Source organism: Rattus rattus, chromosome 9 (genome assembly GCF_011064425.1).
Source record: "Rattus rattus isolate New Zealand chromosome 9, Rrattus_CSIRO_v1, whole genome shotgun sequence".
In the NCBI taxonomy this organism is placed as follows: domain Eukaryota; kingdom Metazoa; phylum Chordata; class Mammalia; order Rodentia; family Muridae; genus Rattus; species Rattus rattus.
Window position 1 is genome coordinate 60,307,023 of NC_046162.1, and position 18,569 is coordinate 60,325,591.

Here is an 18,569-nt window from a genome sequence, read left to right on the forward strand (position 1 = left end):
GTCCTCTCAGTAAAGGAATAAAAACTCTACAGTAGAATCAGGAGTGCAGGCCCCAAGCCTGAGTGAAAGAAAGCCAGAAGTAGCTGCCAGCAGGGTCCTAGTGACCATCCGGCCTGCTGGCCCTCTGCAGCGTATTCAGTAAGCAACAACAAATAGATAAGAACCAGATGTGCAAGCTCAGCCTTCCTACAGTGAGGTGGGAGGGGGAGACTTGCGGGCCAGCTAACGTGGAGTACAGTACACTGGCAGGAAGCAGCTAAGTCAGGAACCAGTTCCCTAGAGGGCAAAGTGGCCTCTGACCGCCACACTCACGCGTTTATGTACGCAATATAAACAAATTTGTTAAAAGATTGTAAAAAAAGGAGAGGGAAAAAAAATCTGCAACCACAACATTAAGCTGAACTTCTTTTTTTTTTTTTTTTTTTTTTTTTTTCCGGGGCTGGGGACCGAACCCAGGGCCTTTCGCTTGCTAGGCAAGCGCCTTACCCCTGGGCTAAATCCCCAACCCCCCGAACTTCTTATATGTAAATAGATTTTATGGACTTTGACCTAGGTGGTGCTTAAGGTTGTTCAGACGACAGGCCGGAAACATTGCGGTTGGTTTTTGTTGTTGTTGAATTGGTTTTTTCTTTTACTCTTTGACACAGTAACTCAGGCCTCACTGGAACTCTGTGTAGCTAGCTAGAGCTAGCCCAGGCAATGATTCTCCTGCCTCGGCTTCTCTGAAGTACTTTGGTTGCCTGTATATGCCACTACTCTTAGATTCTCAGGGGGTTTTGTTGTATTTGTTTTTTTGGTTTTTGTTTTGTTTTGTTTTCTTTTCTTTTTTCTTTTTTTCGGAGCTGGGGACCGAACCCAGGGCCTTGTGCTTGCTAGGCAAGCGCTCTCTACCACTGAGCTAAATCCCCAACCCCTGTTTTTTGTTTTTTTAAGATAGGGTTTCTCTGTGGGACCCTGGCCATCCTGGAACTCTCTCTGTAGACCAGGCTGGCCTCACCCTTAGAGATTCACTCGCCTCTGCCTCCCAAGCACTGGGGTTCAAGGCGTGCACCACCTCGGCCCAGCCAGATTGCCGTGGCAGAACTATGTTACAGAATTCTGAACGGTAGGACTCAGAACACTATCAACTTTAGACGCCATCTGAGCAGTTGGTCAAAAGCGTAACATTCTCTAAGGCTTTACAGTTAGGGTACTGAGGAGTGGTGAAAACTTCATTCATTCCCCACAACATACTTTTAATGTTTTTTTTTTTTTTCCGGAGCTGGGGACCGAACAGGGCCTTGCACTTGCTAGGCAAGTGCTCTACCACTGAGCTAAATCCCCAACCCCAACATGCTTTTAAGATGTGGTGGCAAATGCCTTTTATCCCTGTACTCAGAGACTTAGGATCTCTCTTAGTTCCACCGGTTTGGTCTACATAGACAGTGTCTCAAAAAAAAAAAAAAAAAGATAGGTGTTACCCTCGTGAAATAATACTAAGGGGCCTGTAATTTCCTTAACATACTCAAGGGCACAAGCAGTCGTAATGGAGCCAGCATTTGAAACTAGGTCATTCTGTCTGGCTCCAAACCCAGGCTCTTGCCACTCTGCCAAACTGATAGGTAAATTGGTCCCTATTCTGGGGTGGGGGATGAGGGAGTCAGTAGTTGTCATAGAAACGCTTTTCTCTTTCAATGTTTTGGGTCCTTTTATGCTTAATTTTTGGCTTTTGATGTTTAAAAAAATGACCCAATTGTTTCTAAGTTAAATGAATCTTTTTGACCTAGAACTGTCAAATGCTCTGTTAACTCCGAATTCTTCTGGTGCCTTGATTGACCAATAATACTTGTAAAGAGAGCTATCATACCTGAAGGAAGTGACATGCGCAGGGTAGAGGGAGAGGTGAAGGGACTGCCAGCCGGTTTTAAACTACCAACAAGTCAGCCCTGGCTGTGCATGTGGGAAAAGCTGCTTCTTTTGTTCGCCAGTTCTTAGAATGAAGCTCTTTCTAGCCAGGCGTCACATCTCTGTAGGTGTGTTTTTTCCATGAGAATTCCAGGCACGCGCGCACTCGCACTCCACATGAATGCTCTGCCTCTATCTTCCAGGGTTTGTTGAGAAAGAGATAAGAAAAGCTAACATCCCAATTATGGACACTGGAGAGAACCCGGAGGTGCCCTTTCCCCGGGACATGATCGACTTGGAGGTAAACAGTTCCCAGATGACTTTCTACATTAATGCAGGAATCGCCTTCCTGACCGGTTGGCACAAAGGAGTTCTTGCCAACCTTGTGAGCGTTGCTTTTCATTGTCAGCTTTTTCTAGGTGGGGACTGACAAACAGCAGCTCACAGAGATAACATCATAGAGTACCGAGTTCATGCTTACTGGTTTACTGAGCCCTCGTTGATGATGGCCCTCACATACTAAACGGGTCTTTGATATTTTTGAGTGCCTGAATTATCGCTGAGTTTATAGTGGAATCTGTAGACAAAGGCTCTTTTAAGTGAAATGTTTTCCTTAAAGTTGCTGGGGATGGGGGTGGGGAATCACAGCATTTGAAGTTGTAGATAATTCGTTACCATGGCAACAATTGGGGGTACAAATTCAGTTAATGTCTTTTAGAGTGAGCACAGCAAGCTGAATTTGAGTTAACCTCTTAATTTTTTCCCCTTTTCTTTCTTTCTTCTTTCTTTCTTTTCTTTTTAAAAAAACCCTAGGCCAATTTCGAGAAGATTGAAAACGAACTGAAGGAAATCAACACTAACCAGGAAGCTCTGAAGCGAAACTTCCTGGAACTGACTGAATTAAAATTTATACTGCGCAAAACTCAGCAGTTTTTCGATGAGGTCAGACTATTGTTTCTTCTAGTATGGGCAGCTTGGTATAGCTGCGCAAGTGGGCCATGTTTTGATCCCAGTGATTATTTTAGCCCGTTAGTTTGGAAGCAATGCCATTTTGCACCCTGTTTTAGTTAAAGAATGTCAGAACGTGTTCCATTTTCCATGTAGTACACAGCCAGCCACGGCTTCCTATGTTTTTTACATTCCCTGCCAGCTTTCATCTCAGGACGGGGGTGGGGTGGGGGTGGGGTGGGGCCAGGAAGGCACCTCCAGCAAGTAAGTTGAAATGTTTGAGTGATGCCTCCAGCTATGTGTTATAAGGTAAGTATAATTTATATGGCCCTGGAGAAACAAGTCTGGTTACGCCCAAAATTACAGTGAAATGTCTACCTCCAGACCTTTAGTCATGAAATTATTTTGTTCCCCACATTTGGGAGTCATTCAGTACTTCAGGTCTCAGGTCACTGTCTTCTCCGAGTTTTCATGGTATCCTATGGAAATAGCGATATGACGCTAGCTTGCATTTTCCCATAGCACAGTTTATTATTTATAAGGAAAGATATGACTAAATTCCCGGGTTTAATATACAGGGACTGAGTTGCCAAACGGCAGCTTTCTAAAGAGACCCCTCCCAAACCCCCAAAGGAGTTAGCTCAGGTCTGCTGATGGCTTCCTTCTCCTAATTAATCTTAGCAAGGAACATTCGCTTCCAATCCAGATGTGTTTTTTCTGATGGTCTAACAGGTATCTTTGCCAAACTTTAGACACTTTATATATATCACCCTAGTTACTGTTACTGTGTTCACCGAGAAAGTTTATTTCCTTTACTCGACAAAATCCTTGACAAAGATTTTTAGATATGGAGGACCCATTTCAATCAGTAGCTTTCTCGGTTTCACTTTTAATCTGCCTCTCTCGAGAAGAGAAGAGTCCTCCACAGTTGTCAAGGTTTCCAGCCAGCAACAACAGCCTCACCTGGAACCTTGGGAGAAGTGTAAAGACTCAGTCCCCACCGCAGACCTGCTGAGTCAGAAACCAGGGCCGGCAGGGACAGGGCCCAGCTGGCTTTTAACATGTTTGAACTCAGGCATGCTACTTTGAAAACCACTGGGTGGAGAGAAGTCTGCCGAGGATGTGATACATTCTTTAGTAGCCAGGGCTTTTGATTCGGACTCCAAGGAGTCTGTGGAGGGAGACAAGGAGATGAGGAAAGTTCCTAGGAATGTATCTACCTCGTCTTCCCAGGAGTAGAGATCTGGTTGTAAAGTAATAGACATTTCCTATTTGCTTGCCACCGAAGCTGAGAGTTTTGAGCCTGGCCACATTAGGAGGCCTGAGGTAATGAGATCAACGCTCAGTGAGCACTCCTGCCATCTGATCCCACTGAACGTGGACCCCTGGATGCTCACTGCCACACATTGATGTATTCTTATCTGTTAACTCCTCGAGTGTATAACGAGTACTTACTCCTGATGAAGTTCAGGCTGGGAAAGACCCCTTCAGTCGAAGGCTATGTCATCCGGTTATATTGGTTATGCTCGGGGGACCCTTGAGCATATCCCTGCGTACGCTCACAGATCCGTTCTATTCCAAATGTGCCCAGGCTGCCCTGGTATATCCTACCTGGCCTCATAGTCAAAGCTTAGCTACTTTTAAATTCATTTGCGGCTTCTCTTACGAGTCATGCAGCAGTGAGGAAAAGGATCTCATTACATCGCTCAGGCAGGCTTTGAATTTGAGGTCCCCCTGATTGCCAACTCAAGGCCAGCCCAAGCTATACAGTGAAACTCTCTCCCGCCCCCCAACTCCCCTCAAAAGAAATCACTAAAAATAAGATGAACCATTTAGAAAAACGAGTTGTACTTCAAAAGCGCAGTTAGGCCCCGGGTGTGGCGGTGAGAGGCAGAGACGAGAGGACCAGGAATTCAAAACAAGCCTCTGCTTTATGGAGGGTTTGAGTCCATACTGCGCTGTGTAAGGCCCTCTCTCAAAAACAAACAAACAAACAAACAACCAGAAAGAAAAGAACACAAATAGGACTTTATTTCTTTATGATTATTAAGTCTAAACGTTAAGTGCCCTAAAAAGAGACTCCAAGTCTGTATGGCCTTCACGCTCTATCCAGGGTGGGTTCTCTCTCTCTTATGCTAAGCCACCCCAGCCCCGATCTCCCAGGCGCTTTGAGCATAAGGCCTTGGCTGTGAGAGCTTCTCCACCGCTTTTTTCATCAATCTCCCTTCATTTCAAGCACGACCCAGCAGTGCAGTCTCCGGCCACAATCACCATGCTTTCTCTCACCACTCGCAGCCGGCACCTGGCCCATTCTTGCCGCTGTTGCACCGTCTCAGCCAGGTCCCTTTCCATAGACCTTGCCCCCGCTACCAAATAGCGATCGCAGACGCTGCCGCTGCCCTTACCAGAGGCAAAGTCTCACTGAGTGATCACATTGTATGTGCAGGTGCACACTTAAGCCACACAGAAAGGTGAGCAAACCTCGGACCTCAGATGCGGGAAATTCAGTGTGAAATGAGATTTTGCTTCATGTTTGCAAATTTTGCCAACCACTGCCAACCACAAACCTCTCCTCTTCTCTTATAATTGGGTGACTTCAATCAATAACTCAGAGTAATCAGTCAAAAGTGGCTAAATCAGAAAAATGACGCTTTCCTATTGGTGATAATAATTGGCAGGGTGTGTAGAAAGGGGATGGTAAACGTATGTTGAATCTTACGATTTAAGATGATTGTGAATTCAGCGTAGCCATTTCTTGCCCAGAGCGTTTAAGATGATTTATTAATGATTATCCTTTTCTAGTCTTCTTGCTTATGAAGAACTGTAAGAGCTGGAGAGGTTTCTCTACATCTTTTACCATAAGCACCATAACATATGCGAGCGTAAAGAAGACTGGGAAAGTAATGGTTAATGGCATGCAGACCCCGCCTCCCTCCCCCTCCGTTACCTCCCATCTGCTTTCTTTCTTTTTCTTTTCCATCCGCCATCTCCTCTGGGTGAATGCTTCAAGTAGCAACATTTCATTTCTTTCTCGCTGTAGCCGGACAGTTAAAGTGCACGCAGTAGCTGACGTAGCTTGACGGGACGTGCTGCTTATATTGAGTTGCCACAGACAGAGCTGAAGTTCTGTAAGGTGTGTTCTCAGTGTTCCCAACAGAGAAGGGACAACCCAGAGAAAGAACAGGTGACTTAGAGGATTTGGCAGTATTGTCATTATTAGAGAGATGTGCCGTGGGTGAGAGCACTAGCACTGGTTACTCTCCTAGAGGACACTAGCACTGGTTACTCTCCTAGAGGACACTAGCACTGGTTACTCTCCTAGAGGACACTAGCACTGGTTACTCTCCTAGAGGACACTAGCACTGGTTACTCTCCTAGAGGACACTAGCACTGGTTACTCTCCTAGAGGACACTAGCACTGGTTACTCTCCTAGAGGACACTAGCACTGGTTACTCTCCTAGAGGACCTGGGTTTGGTTCCCAGCACCCACACAGGCAGTTCTCAATTGTCTGTGACTCCAGGTCCACGGGATCTGGCACCTTCACACAGATAGACATACATGCAGACAAAACACCAATGCATATAAAAGAAATAAACCTTGGGGGACGGAGAGAGAGAGAGAGAGAGAGAGAGAGAGAGAGAGAGAGAGAAAGCGCGAGCGCACGAGTGCACCATGGTCTCTGTGATCATGTTTTATTTTTAGATCTTTTTTTTTTTCCTTTTTCTTTTTTCCAGAGCTGGGGACCGAACTCAGGGCCTTGCGCTTGCTAGGCAAGTGCTCTACCACTGAGCTAAATCCCCAACCCCTTTTAGATCTTTTTTATACAGGCTCTTAGTTCTGGTCACTGCAATCTCCCAACAAGCAAAATTTTATTTATAATTTTTTTGAGTTTCCTATCTAAGACTTGGTGCTCTTAAATAGGAAGTGATGAAATTAGTATTTAGAATTTGATCTTTCTGTTTAATTTTGATTCGCCTGGGTTTTTTTTAAGTCTCAGCTACAGATAGCATCTTTGGAGCAGTTGAGTCTAAGTACAGTCTGTTCTTGTCTGCTGTCCCGTGTAAAAGCACACATCTCACGCTAGTAAAAGCCAGGTTCTGAGAACCATGTAAAGCCAGTAGGAGAGTCTTGTGGGGAAAAGTTAGTGCTTTTCACTTTGCCAGTGGACACCCCAATAACCATGGGAATATGGTAATTTGACGATTCAGATTGCTTTCAGCTGACTGATTTGTTTCCTGGTTGAAAAAAGAAACCCTTATCTTCCCATTTGACAGAAATGCAATAACCAGTAATAACCAATGTTCCCATTATCTCACCTTAAATTCTAATCACATGGCAATATTCCTTTGCTCCATGTGCCTAGTAATAATAGTAATAATAGTAATAGTAATAGTAATAATAATAATAATAATAATAATAATGATCAGCCCTGATCCTAACTTCCCAAAACAATTACTGTTATTTTTTTGCCTTTCAGAATTATCTGGTTTACACTGTTGTTTGTTATATGTATGGTCCATGACTTTACCATATAAAGCAAGCATGTGCCTTTGTTCCCCCTTGTAGTTTAATTGACAGGATTAAGGTGAGATTGAAATTTGGAATGAAAATGAAAGGGAATGTCCCCTGGTGTTTTGATTGCTTTGAATGGGAAGATTGTTCTAGCTTCTTCTAATCTTTGGTCATACACATAGCGCATGGATATTACAGTTGGGTAGATTAGGCAGTGGAGGTGGATATTGCAGTTGGGTATATTAGGCAGTGGAGGTGGATATTACAGCTCGGTAGATTAGGCAGTGAAGAAGCTGATCAGAGTTCATGTTCTAATGCAGCTTCTCCATTCCAATGAGACTAGAGGTGTTAAAGGGAGAGAGGCGAGAAACAACAGACCTCTGTAGGAAATCCTTTGCCTTCATTTCATTGTATAAACTGTCCTAGTGGAAGTCATTTTAAGTTTCACCAACTAAGCAAGGCCAGTAACTCTAGACTGTTTATCTGTGGCCCTTTATTTACTGGTTGTTGTTTTCTGGTGTAAGTCTGTACAGATTTTTCAGTATCACTAGATTTGTAGTCAGAAAATATAACCATTAGAAATTTTACTTTTATCTTGCCTTTATGAGGGCAACAGAGGCTCAACACTGTCCAGCTGCTGCACTTCTTATCCTTGTGAAGAAGCTCTCTTTAAATCCTGTGATTTGAGGCATTTGTGTGTGGCCATGCTGACAGTCCTCATGTTCTGCATTTACCAAAGGCTAGCCTAGCTGTGCCCCTTCTAGCTCCAGGTCGCCGCTTACTTGAAAGAGTGTCCCACCTCCTGCATGCTCTCACAGACACACTCTACTTGGTTGCTGCCTAGAAATGAGGTATCCGCAATATCTGCAGAGCTGTTTGGGAGTTTGTTTGTTGTTTGTTTGTCTGTTTCTCTCTCAAAATGGAGAACTTTTTGGCTTACTGGCCAGGAAAACATTAAAGAACAAATGACTTCCACCTAGTAACAGATTTATACATGTCACCATCACTTCATGTTTTTCTTCTGTTCGCTGTTTCCCCAGATGCTTTCCTGGGGGAGTTTTGCTTTCTTTAGCTTGTGTGTAACCTTTGTCCTTTCTTATTACTCTTCTCTTCTTTTTGTGGGTTTTCTCTATCTTTTGGTGTTTTGGGTTTTTGTTTTGTTCTGTTTTGTTTTGTTTTCTTCCTTCTTCTTTCTCTTTTCATTTTTATTTTCTGAACCCATCTCCTGGTTCCTCGTTCCCTGCATGCCACTAACTATTTTCATTAGATATTAATTGATTTGTGAATTCAGGCTGAATTGCATCATCAGCAGATGGCGGATCCAGACCTGTTGGAAGAGTCCTCATCACTCCTGGAGCCAAACGAGATGGGAAGAGGCGCGCCTTTACGACTTGGGTAAGCAGCACTTCAGTCTCCGTGGGGTTAAGTTCTTCTCTGCAGCTGTTCTAAAGAGCAGTGAGTGCTGCATGCATGGATTCCCACCCCCAGCAGGCAGAAGCAGGAAGACCATACATTTAAGGCCAGCCTGGGTCGGCTACAGTGAGATCATATTTAAAGCATGGCCTGGGGACATGGATCAGTGATAGGCCTGGCCCTGGGTTTAATCCAAGGCTGTGTGTGTATGTGACTATGTAGATGTGTGTGTGACTATGTAGATGTGTGTGTGTATGTGTGTGTGACTATGTAGGTGTGTGTGTGTGTGTGTGTGTGTGTGTAGGTGTGTGTGTGTGTGTAGGTGTGTGTGTGTAGGTGTGTGTGTGTGTGTGTGTGTGTGTGTGTGTGTGACTGTGTAGGTGTGTGTGTGACTATGGGCGTGTGTGTGTGTATGTGTGTGTGACTAGAGTGTGTGTGTGTGTGTGTGACTATGTAGATGTGTGTGTGACTGTGTAGATGTGTGTGACTATATAGGTGTGTGTGTGTGTGTGACTATGTAGATGTGTGTGTGACTGTGTAGTGTGTGTGACTATATAGGTGTGTGTGTGTGTGTGTGACTATGTAGATGTGTGTGTGACTATGTAGATATGTGTGTGACTGTGTAGATGTGTGTGTGACTACGTAGGTGTGTGTGTGTGTGTGACTATGTAGATATGTGTGTGTGTGTGTGTGTGTGTGTGTGTAGAATCATAAGTCTAGGGATTGATTTGCTGTCGGGAGCCACTTTGCTCTGAGACACCGAGAGCCTTCTCTGGTTTGTCTGGACTTTCTGGCAGCCCTCTGTGTGCAGAGGTGATGTCAGGAAGAAGAGAGCAGCAGACCATAGTCTCCTGTGCAGTGTAGAAGCTCCCTTCCTTCTCGCTCTCCTGCTCTGTCTCCCAGCCTGGAGTTCCCAACCTGACTCTTCTCCCCACAGCTTCGTAGCTGGTGTGATTAACCGGGAACGGATCCCGACCTTTGAGCGCATGCTTTGGCGAGTGTGCCGAGGGAATGTGTTCCTGAGACAGGCTGAAATCGAAAACCCGCTGGAGGATCCCGTGACTGTAAGACAAGGAAATTGTGTCCTGAGGAGTAGGTCTACCCCAGAGCAATAGCATAGTGTGGTGTTCCCCAGATCCGCCATCCACTAAAGGAACAAGGCCCGACACTTGAAGGCTCACTCCCCTCTCTCCAACTTAGCGCCTCCCATGTCTACACATATGTAGACATGACACACACATGTTTTCAAACTCTACCAGTGCTGGGTTTTTTTTTTTTGCATGTTTTCCTCTATTATTCTAAACCTTAGCTTATATATAATTTTTGTTACTAATCTGAGCTGAAAGAAACATGGCCTTTTGTGAAAATTAGCATAAAATCAGGATACCTCATTCCAAATTTGGTAATATTGTATATAAAAAGATAGATTTCAGGGTTGGGGATTTAGGGTGCTTGCCTAGCAAGCGCAAGGCCCTGGCTTTGGTCCTCAGCTCTGGGAAAAAAAAAAATAGATTTCTTAAACCTTAATCTTTATGAAAACTTTACTCTCAAGATCCTATTATCTGCTTGCTTCTTGGGAGAATCGGAAACTTAATTAAGCACAGATAAATGCATGGTGAGAGCGATCTTGCCCACCCAGCTCTTTGGAAAGGAGGAATCTTGGCACAGACAGGACGGTGCATAGCAACATCTACATGGCGTGGGTTCAGATGCGCCATGGCGACTGCATGTTGTTCTTGCCTGAGTATCAGTTAGAAGCTGATACCTAGCTTACCTCACGAATGCTTTAAGGGATTTTTTTTGTCCTAGGAGAAGTTTAACTTGGAAATTCCTCAGCTTTGGTGGGGAGCACTCTGTGGCTTTTGCCCCCCTCCCTGAGTAGAAGCACGGTGACAGTGTAAATGCTTCAGTCTTGGGGTGCACTTTTTCAGGCTGCCTTGGGTTGTGGAAGCGTTGTAGTCTGTAGCCATGTCCAATATGGAGCCCTCCTCAGGGGTGTTCAGTCAGGTTTCCTCTTTACAGCCGGAAGGTTATTTTATCACAATGCCAGGAAAGCAGGGCTTGGTGTCTCTGGCTGAGCAGCTGTGCCAAGAGTGGGCCCCGTTTTAGCCAGGAGAGTTAGGGATTGATGCCTGGCATCTGACTTTCTTTCCTCTTTATCTTGTGGTAGCCATCTGAAGTTGTTTTTTTTTATAAAAGCAGTACACACTCTGTATGTGGGGTGTTATAGACAACCAGAGGAATGGAATCTCGGTAAATAGCTCACACGTGTATTTTTTTCTGATTTCTCCTCGCTGCCCTTGTACTTGAGGTGTGAACTTGGCATTCAGGGTTGTCTGCCTTCTTGTTCCGCACAGACTAAGTTAGTACAGTTCATGAGCTTGAACACCGCTGTTTTTGCCAGTGACTTAGTGCCTTGTATTCAGGCAGCTCTTTTCATCTGGGTTCTCTAAGCCCAGGAACAGACAGGCTTCCTGCTGTTTCCTCTCTGCCTTTGTCATTGTGGAAACGGAAGTAGAACTGGAGAAACAGGCTCCCCTGTACCGAGCATCCTCAGCCTCTCCCAGCCTTCTGGTTGTATCTGAAAACAGGAAGGATTTGTGAGTCTGGGCTCTAGGGCAGATATCTCCAAACGAAGCTTAGAAATGGGGTAAGGGTAAAGCACAGAAGGCTGTGTCCGCAAAGGATCCGTTCTGAGGCCACCCAGGTTTCATTGTTCTAGAACTTTAAAGCTAGGCCTGTAAGCCCAGCACTCAGGAGCCTGGGGCTAGGACTGTTGTGAGTTCAAGGCCAGTCTGACCTACACAGTGAACGCCAGGCCAGCCTGAGCTGCAGTGTAGACTGTGTCAAAGGAAGTTTTCACCCATATTGAGAGTTCTGAATCTTTGGTTTTCCTTCTGGGGCCCAGGGCGACTACGTGCACAAGTCCGTGTTCATCATTTTTTTCCAAGGTGACCAGCTGAAAAACAGGGTCAAGAAAATCTGTGAAGGGTAAGAGATGTCGCCTGCAACCAAGAGGTATACTGTGCTGTCTGCTAAAGGCTCAGGAAAGTGACCAGATCCCTGTTAGCTCTGTTTTACACTGTGAATGATGTTAGGAATATTTTAAAGCATCAGAATTAGCTCAGGTTTTGCTTATGTACTTTTCAAGGATCAGAAGGGCGGCTCAGGCTGTGGAGATAGCTCTGTGGATAAGGTGCTCACTGCACAAGCATAAGGCCTGGAGTTTGGATCCCTAAAGCCCACATAAGTGCCAGCTAGGCATGGCAGCTATAATCCCGGCGTTTGAGAAGCTGACGATGGGATCTCAGGAGCACGCTGGCGAATTAGGTTCTCTGCATGAGCGAACTTCGGTCAATTGAGACCCCACCTAAATGACTCCTGGTGTCAAACTTGAGTTCCCAAGACATGCACACACACATACATGTTCCTGCCCATACATACATACATATATATATATATGCTACACACACATGTCCCTATCCAAAAAATCCAGCAAAGTTGTAATTCCTTTATTCAAGGACAGTGGGTTTACATGCCAGCATAGTGCCATAGGCATTGTATAAACTTTCTGGTACTCTGGTTATGAACAGAAATTTTTCCATGCCATTTTTCCCTAGTAACTTATAATAAAAACTATTTTTTTTAAAGTTATTTTTTCAACATTCTTTTGCAAGGATTTATTTATTTTGTGTTTATGAGTGTCTTACCTGACTGTGTTATGTGCACCACATGCATGCCTGGTGCTTTTGGAGGCCAGAGGAAGAGTGTCACATCCCCTAGAATTGGGATTTCGGGCAGGCGTGGCCCACCACACTGGTGAAAGAGAAGCAGTGCTCATAACTGCCAAGCAAGCTTTCCAGCCCCTTATAGAGAACGTCCAGTCTGTTCCGCATTATTCCTGTCCGCAGGCCACGTCCCATAAGTGACCAGAGTTGATTGCCACCGAGGCCAGTCTGGTTGTACTTGTCCTGTAGTAGCTAGGATTGTTTTCCGAGGGGACTCACATGGAATGCGCGAAGAAGCTTCAGTGTCCCTAAGCTGTTCCTCTGCCCTGCAGGTTCCGAGCTTCCCTCTACCCCTGTCCTGAGACGCCACAGGAGAGGAAAGAAATGGCTTCCGGAGTCAATACCAGGATCGACGATCTCCAAATGGTACAGGGGGCCATGGGAATCAGACTTTGTGAGCCACTACAGTAGCAAGCCAGTCTCCTCCCTTAAATCCCTGACAGTTTGTTAAGGCACCTGCAGCAGTTGGGTACCAAAAAGAGAAATGCGTGTGGGTTGGAAGTCCCCCGGGAACTGGCAAAAGTCTAGGATAGGACCGTTAAAAACAGCATTAGCCATCCTCTAAGGAGAAAGGAACGCCGTGTCCTCCGGAATCCTTACTGCTTAAGAGCACTCCGTTCCCTCCATTTCATGAGTCTGAGGTGGTTTTTGCAATAATAAGTTTTTCTTAAGATGTGCTGCATTAAGAATAAGAAAAGTCAAACAACCCAGAAGTTCCTATACAGTCTTTTCTCTCCTCACACACTCTTTTAGCAGCCTCTTACGACAGCACGATATGTCTGGTTACCTTTGATCTTAACCACATGGGCCAGTCAGAGAGCCCGGAGCTGACTCTTGAACCCAATAAGAGGACTGTTAGATTTTTATCAATTTACAACTCAAAAGTCATGCACATCATAGTCCTGTGAGGGTTCTAAGGGAAGAGCCGTGATTTGTGCTTATTTGGAAGAAAAGTCACCAGGGACTTTATTTAGGAAAGAAAGAGTGCGTAGTTGTTTTCTTTAAAACATTAATGACACACACACACACACACACACACACACACACACACACACACACACACACACATCCCTAGGCAGTCCTTTGTATCTATGACATAGGGGATGGCTCCCAATTTCCCTCCAGCTGTATAGGACCCACCAGCTTGACCTGCTGCTGGCTTCTTTGAGATACACTTACCCATTTAACCATGGGAAAGACAAAGGTTGATGTTTGTAAAGAACGGTTGTTGGGTGATACAGATCACTTTTAACACAGTTTGGTGTCTAAGCCATCATACTCCATTCTAGGCTTAGGGTGGGTTTAAAGAGCATGTGTAGGAGCCATTGTGAATGACTAGAATTTGATTTTTTAAAAAGTCCAGCTAGGGGCAACACAGTGACTTAGCAGATAAAGGCATTTGACACCAAGCTTAACATCTCCAGATCACACACTGTGACACAGCGTATTTGTCTACACACACACTTTTGAAAAGTTAAAAAAAAAAATGGCCAGGGGCTGGAGAGATGGCTCAGTGGTTAAGGGCACTGACTGGCTGCTCTTCCAGAGGTTCTGAGTTCAGTTCCCAGCAACCACATGGTGGCTCAACCATCTGTAATGGGATCTGATGCCCTCTTCTGGTGTGTCTGAAGATAGCTACAGTGTGCCCACATATATGGAATAAATAAATAAATCTTAAAAAAAAAAAAAAAAAAAAGTCCAGCTATAGAAAACTTTTCAAGGGGATTGAAAACCAAGGAACAGCATGGAGAAAGGGAAAAGCAAATAAGACAAAAGAGTTTGCAAATTCAGACATTATTCAGATTGAATATTAAGAAATTTCAGCGTTTTTTTGTTTGTTTTTATTTATTTGTTTTTGTTTTTAAGACAGAATTTTTCTATGTAGCCCTGGCTGTCCGGGAACTCCCTCTGTAGACCAGGCTGGCCTTGAACTCAGAGATCTGTCTGTCTCTGCCTCCTGAGTGCTGGGATAGGAGGTGTGTCCCGTCGCCACCTGACAACTACAGTTTCTGAGCCTTGCTCTGTCCCTGTCGTTCTAGAAGGTGGAAAGAATTGCAAACAGCCGCAGCTGGCAGGAAAGAAACGAGTGTAACACACCCCTAAAGTGGCATGGCTTCCCAAGCATGGTGGCTTTTTTTTAAACCTGTAGAACTCACCTCCTTTGTGCAAGACAGATTTTCAGGGATTAGCTGCTACCCTGTGAGTGGAGGCTTTTCCTTTACATAGTTAATATGAAAGGCTTTCTTTTTCAAAGAATTTAAAAAATCCTTCCAAAGCTTTAAGAGATTCTCACACAGAAGTGCGAGGGTGGGTAGTTCGCACAGTTCCTTCCAACCGGGAGCAGTAGGCTTAGCTTCATGTCTCAAAATTACATTTTTTATTTCATTGTATTTACCGCATACATATGTGCTTGTGCATCACGGCGTACACGTGGAGGCCAGAGGAAATCTGGGAACTTGGGAAATCTGTTATCTCTTTCCCCTGGGAATGGTACTCGGCTTCTCAGGCCTAGTGCCAAGCACCTTTACCTGTCAAGCTGTCCATCTCACCAGCTTCTTAGTTTCCTACAACTACGAGCGTCTTACATATTTGTTCATAAACAAGACTCAGGAATGTCGACTGCCCCTGTCTCTTCCTCTAAGGGCGTCTGTCCCCATTTTAAAGGACCAACACACTAGCTGTTTTCCTCCTTCATAGGGTGGCGCCTGGACCTGCTATTGCTCACTGCCCACTGGCCCTTTCCTTAAAGATTTATCTTTATTATTTTTAATTATATGTGTGTGTGAGTGTCTACATGTGCGTGTGAGTGCCTTTGGAGAGCAGAGACTTGCGTGGGATCCCCGGGGCTGGAGTTACAGGGGATTCGGAGCCTCCTGGCATGGGTGCTGGGAACTGGACTCTGGAAGAGCAGCAGCAGCAGCAACAGCAGCAAGAGCTGTGACCTGTGGGCCACCTCTCCCACCCAAAAAAGTCACTGCCCTTAAACAATGCAAGCAAAGCCAGGGGTCTTTCTGTGTTGTGCCTTAGATTCGTGGTAAGATTGAATATTGAGGAAAAAAAACTACAAAATACTTTTCCGTTTGTCATTAGCTTGAAGCTAAAGAAGACAGTTATAATGAGAGCTCATTTCCTTTCCTTTTTTCCTCTTTCGTTGTGGTGGTGCTGGGATGAGCCTAGGGCGTCAGGCGCGCTGGACAATCCCTCTACTACCAAGTTACGCTCTCCACCCAGAACTCACATTTTGTGAGCTGGACACATAATTCCACGGTGGCTTGCTTTTATAGCATGTACAAGGTCCCAAGCCCCGTCCCCAGCACTGTAAGAACTCACATTTCTTGTCCTTTGACCCCCACAACCCTCAACCCACAGAACCCCAAATAATACACCTTGCTAGGGGAAGAATAAGACTGTTTCCTGGTGGGGTTGGGGATTTAGCTCAGTGGTACAGGCCCTGGGTTCGGTCCCCAGCTCCGAAAAAAAGAAAAAAAAGAAAAGAAAAAAAAAAAAGAAGACTGTTTCCTGGCAACCCTTTTTAGAAAGCAGTGCCAATCTGCCATCCTGTCCTATGATGGAAGACTTGTGTTGGAAAGGTCCCTTCCCCTACTCCTTCCTCTCCCAAAAGGTTCTGAATCAGACGGAGGACCACCGCCAGAGGGTTCTGCAGGCGGCTGCTAAGAACATCCGGGTGTGGTTCATCAAGGTGCGGAAGATGAAAGCTATCTACCATACCCTGAACCTCTGCAACATCGATGTGACGCAGAAGTGCCTGATCGCGGAAGTCTGGTGCCCCGTCACTGACCTGGACTCCATCCAGTTTGCACTTCGAAGGGGCACGGTAAGTGTCCAGCCAGCAGTGAACCTGCTGGGCAGGAGGCGAGCCTCCTACTAATCAACTTCTTATCTACGACGCTCTTGCTTTCTTTAATGTGCTCTTCTACCCCGAGAGTGTGCTCTGTTGTCTGGAGGACTGGCCTTGTCCTACAGAGGGGAAGCTGCAGCTCAGTAGTGGGAAGGCATTTGGTCGTGGCTGTGATTCCTCAGAGCAGACCATGCTGGAGCTTCCTGACTGACTCGCTCTCTCTGTTGACTGCTCCTACTTGGTGGTTAGAGCAGCCACTTTCTAAGTAAACCAGGGAGGGTGTGTATATGCATATGTATGGACATATGCACATGTATGTGTATAGGGAGTGGTTCTCACCCTTCCTAGTGCCGTGGCCCTTTAATAGAGTTTCTCAGGTTATGCTGAGCCCCAATCATAAAACTGTTCTCATTGCGACTTCATAACTGTGATTTTGCTACTGTATTGAGTGCTAATGCAGGATATCTGATATAAGACCCCTGTGAAAGGGGGTTCAAACCCCAAAAGAGGTCTTGACCCACAGCTTGAGAACCACTGATGTAGAGGGAGAGTGGACTTTTTTCTAACAAATATAACTAGAAAAAGCATCAAGAAAAAGTAGAGTTTGGTGGAACAAGGGATGTCACTCAAGAGCAGAGCATTGGCTTAGCATGTGTGAGGCCCTGGGCTCAGTCCCCAGAGCGGGGAAAAAAAAAAAAGCAAACAATTAAAGGTCGACGAGTGATCAGGAGCCAGAATGGTGCAGTGGTTACATATGTGGGAAACACAAGGCAGGGGAGGCAGCGCTAGGAGATTGCTGGCTGGTCTTGCATGTACAAAGCCCTGGTATTTTTGTTTGTATGTTTTGCTTTTCAAGACAGGGTTTCCCTGCGTAGCCCCTGCTGTCTTGGCACTCACTCTGTAGACCAGGCTGGCCTTGAACTCAGAGCTCCACCTCCCTCTGCCTCCTGAGTGCTGCTAGCTCTTGCTGTGTGAAGCCCTAGTTTAATCTCCGGTGCTGCATGAACCAGATATGGTGGCAAATCCTTATCCTTGTAATTCCAGTACTCGGGAAATAACAGCAAGGGGGATCAGGAGTTCAGGGCATCCTTGGCTATCTAGTAAGTTTGAGACCAGCCTGGGCTACATGAGACTTTGTCTTAACAAACAAAGCCTCCCAATACAAAAGGAAAATCAGTGCAGATAGCAGCCGCAGTACAGTGTGGTAGAGCACAGTGTTAGGAGAGAGCAGGGTTTATAATGGCTTCTGAAAGAGTAGCTGCTGAAAGTGCATCCAATCAGTGAACCCAGTTACGAATGACTTTTCAAAGGTTACAGGATTTAAAACTCGCTCTGGGAGCTTAGAGAGGCCGTGAGCTGGGCAGCTGTGATCAAAGCAGATTTGAAAGCAGGATCAGCAGACCATGAAGAGCAGAGGAATCCTGAGGGTCAGTGGCCAGCCATGGGGCCACTGTGAACATAGAGCTGTCATTGATGAGGGCTGTAGGCAGGACTTGACGAAACACGATGGATTTGTGAGACATTCTCAAGGGAAAACCGAGTGCATATCCTCAGGAATGAGAATTAAAAATGGTTTTTAGGCACCAAAGCTGTGTGTCTCAGACGATTAAAGTTCATGGGAGTCAGAGCCCAGCAGGAGGAACTTCTTTTTTTCCGGAGCTGGGGACCGAACCCAGGGCCTTGCGCTTGCTAGGCAAGCGCTCTACCACTAAGCCAAATCCCCAGCCCCAAGGAGGAGCTTCTTAATGGGAAGGATAGCAGGTTGAGCAGCAGTCACACCGAGGCCCTGAACAGAAATCTGTGAGAAAATAGCAAGCAGGCAACGGGGCTAAACTAAAGAGATCGGTGTGTTAGCAAGCGTGAGGGCACCGAGACCTGCGGTGATCCTGGTGAGAGGAGTCCTCCAGTTCTGCAGTGCTACTGGTGGGTAGCAGAAGAGCTGGTGTGTGGTCAGTCTCTCCATGAGCATCTTAGCTGAACCGCAGGCCTTCAGGAAGGACTAGGCGGGGAGCAGGGCAGAGTGTGTTTTGCTGTCTCTGGTTTTGAACTCTTGAATTCAAGTGATCCTTCCCGTCAGCCTCCTGGGTGTGCCACTACCTGGCTTACATTTTTTTCACCACAGTGATGTACTTTCTAAGAATCCATTAAAGCTCACTTTTTATT

At 45.6% G+C, this 18,569-nt stretch overlaps 1 protein-coding gene across 6 annotated transcripts in view; it reads left to right on the plus strand.

The window, feature by feature from the left end:
- Positions 1–18,569, plus strand: part of Atp6v0a1 (ATPase H+ transporting V0 subunit a1) — a 54,083-nt gene that overhangs the window by 8,144 nt on the left and 27,370 nt on the right. For 4 of the 6 annotated variants that reach the window (XM_032914051.1, XM_032914045.1, XM_032914047.1 and 1 more), the window contains exons 4-10: positions 2,088–2,185; positions 2,698–2,826; positions 8,638–8,741; positions 9,697–9,823; positions 11,668–11,750; positions 12,820–12,913; positions 16,170–16,382. In XM_032914051.1, coding sequence (XP_032769942.1) covers positions 2,088–2,185; positions 2,698–2,826; positions 8,638–8,741; positions 9,697–9,823; positions 11,668–11,750; positions 12,820–12,913; positions 16,170–16,382 — 848 coding nt within the window. The remainder of the gene's footprint in view (positions 1–2,087; positions 2,186–2,697; positions 2,827–8,637; positions 8,742–9,696; positions 9,824–11,667; positions 11,751–12,819; positions 12,914–16,169; positions 16,383–18,569) is intronic. The other 2 variants (XM_032914048.1, XM_032914050.1) reach the window with 1 other exon arrangement.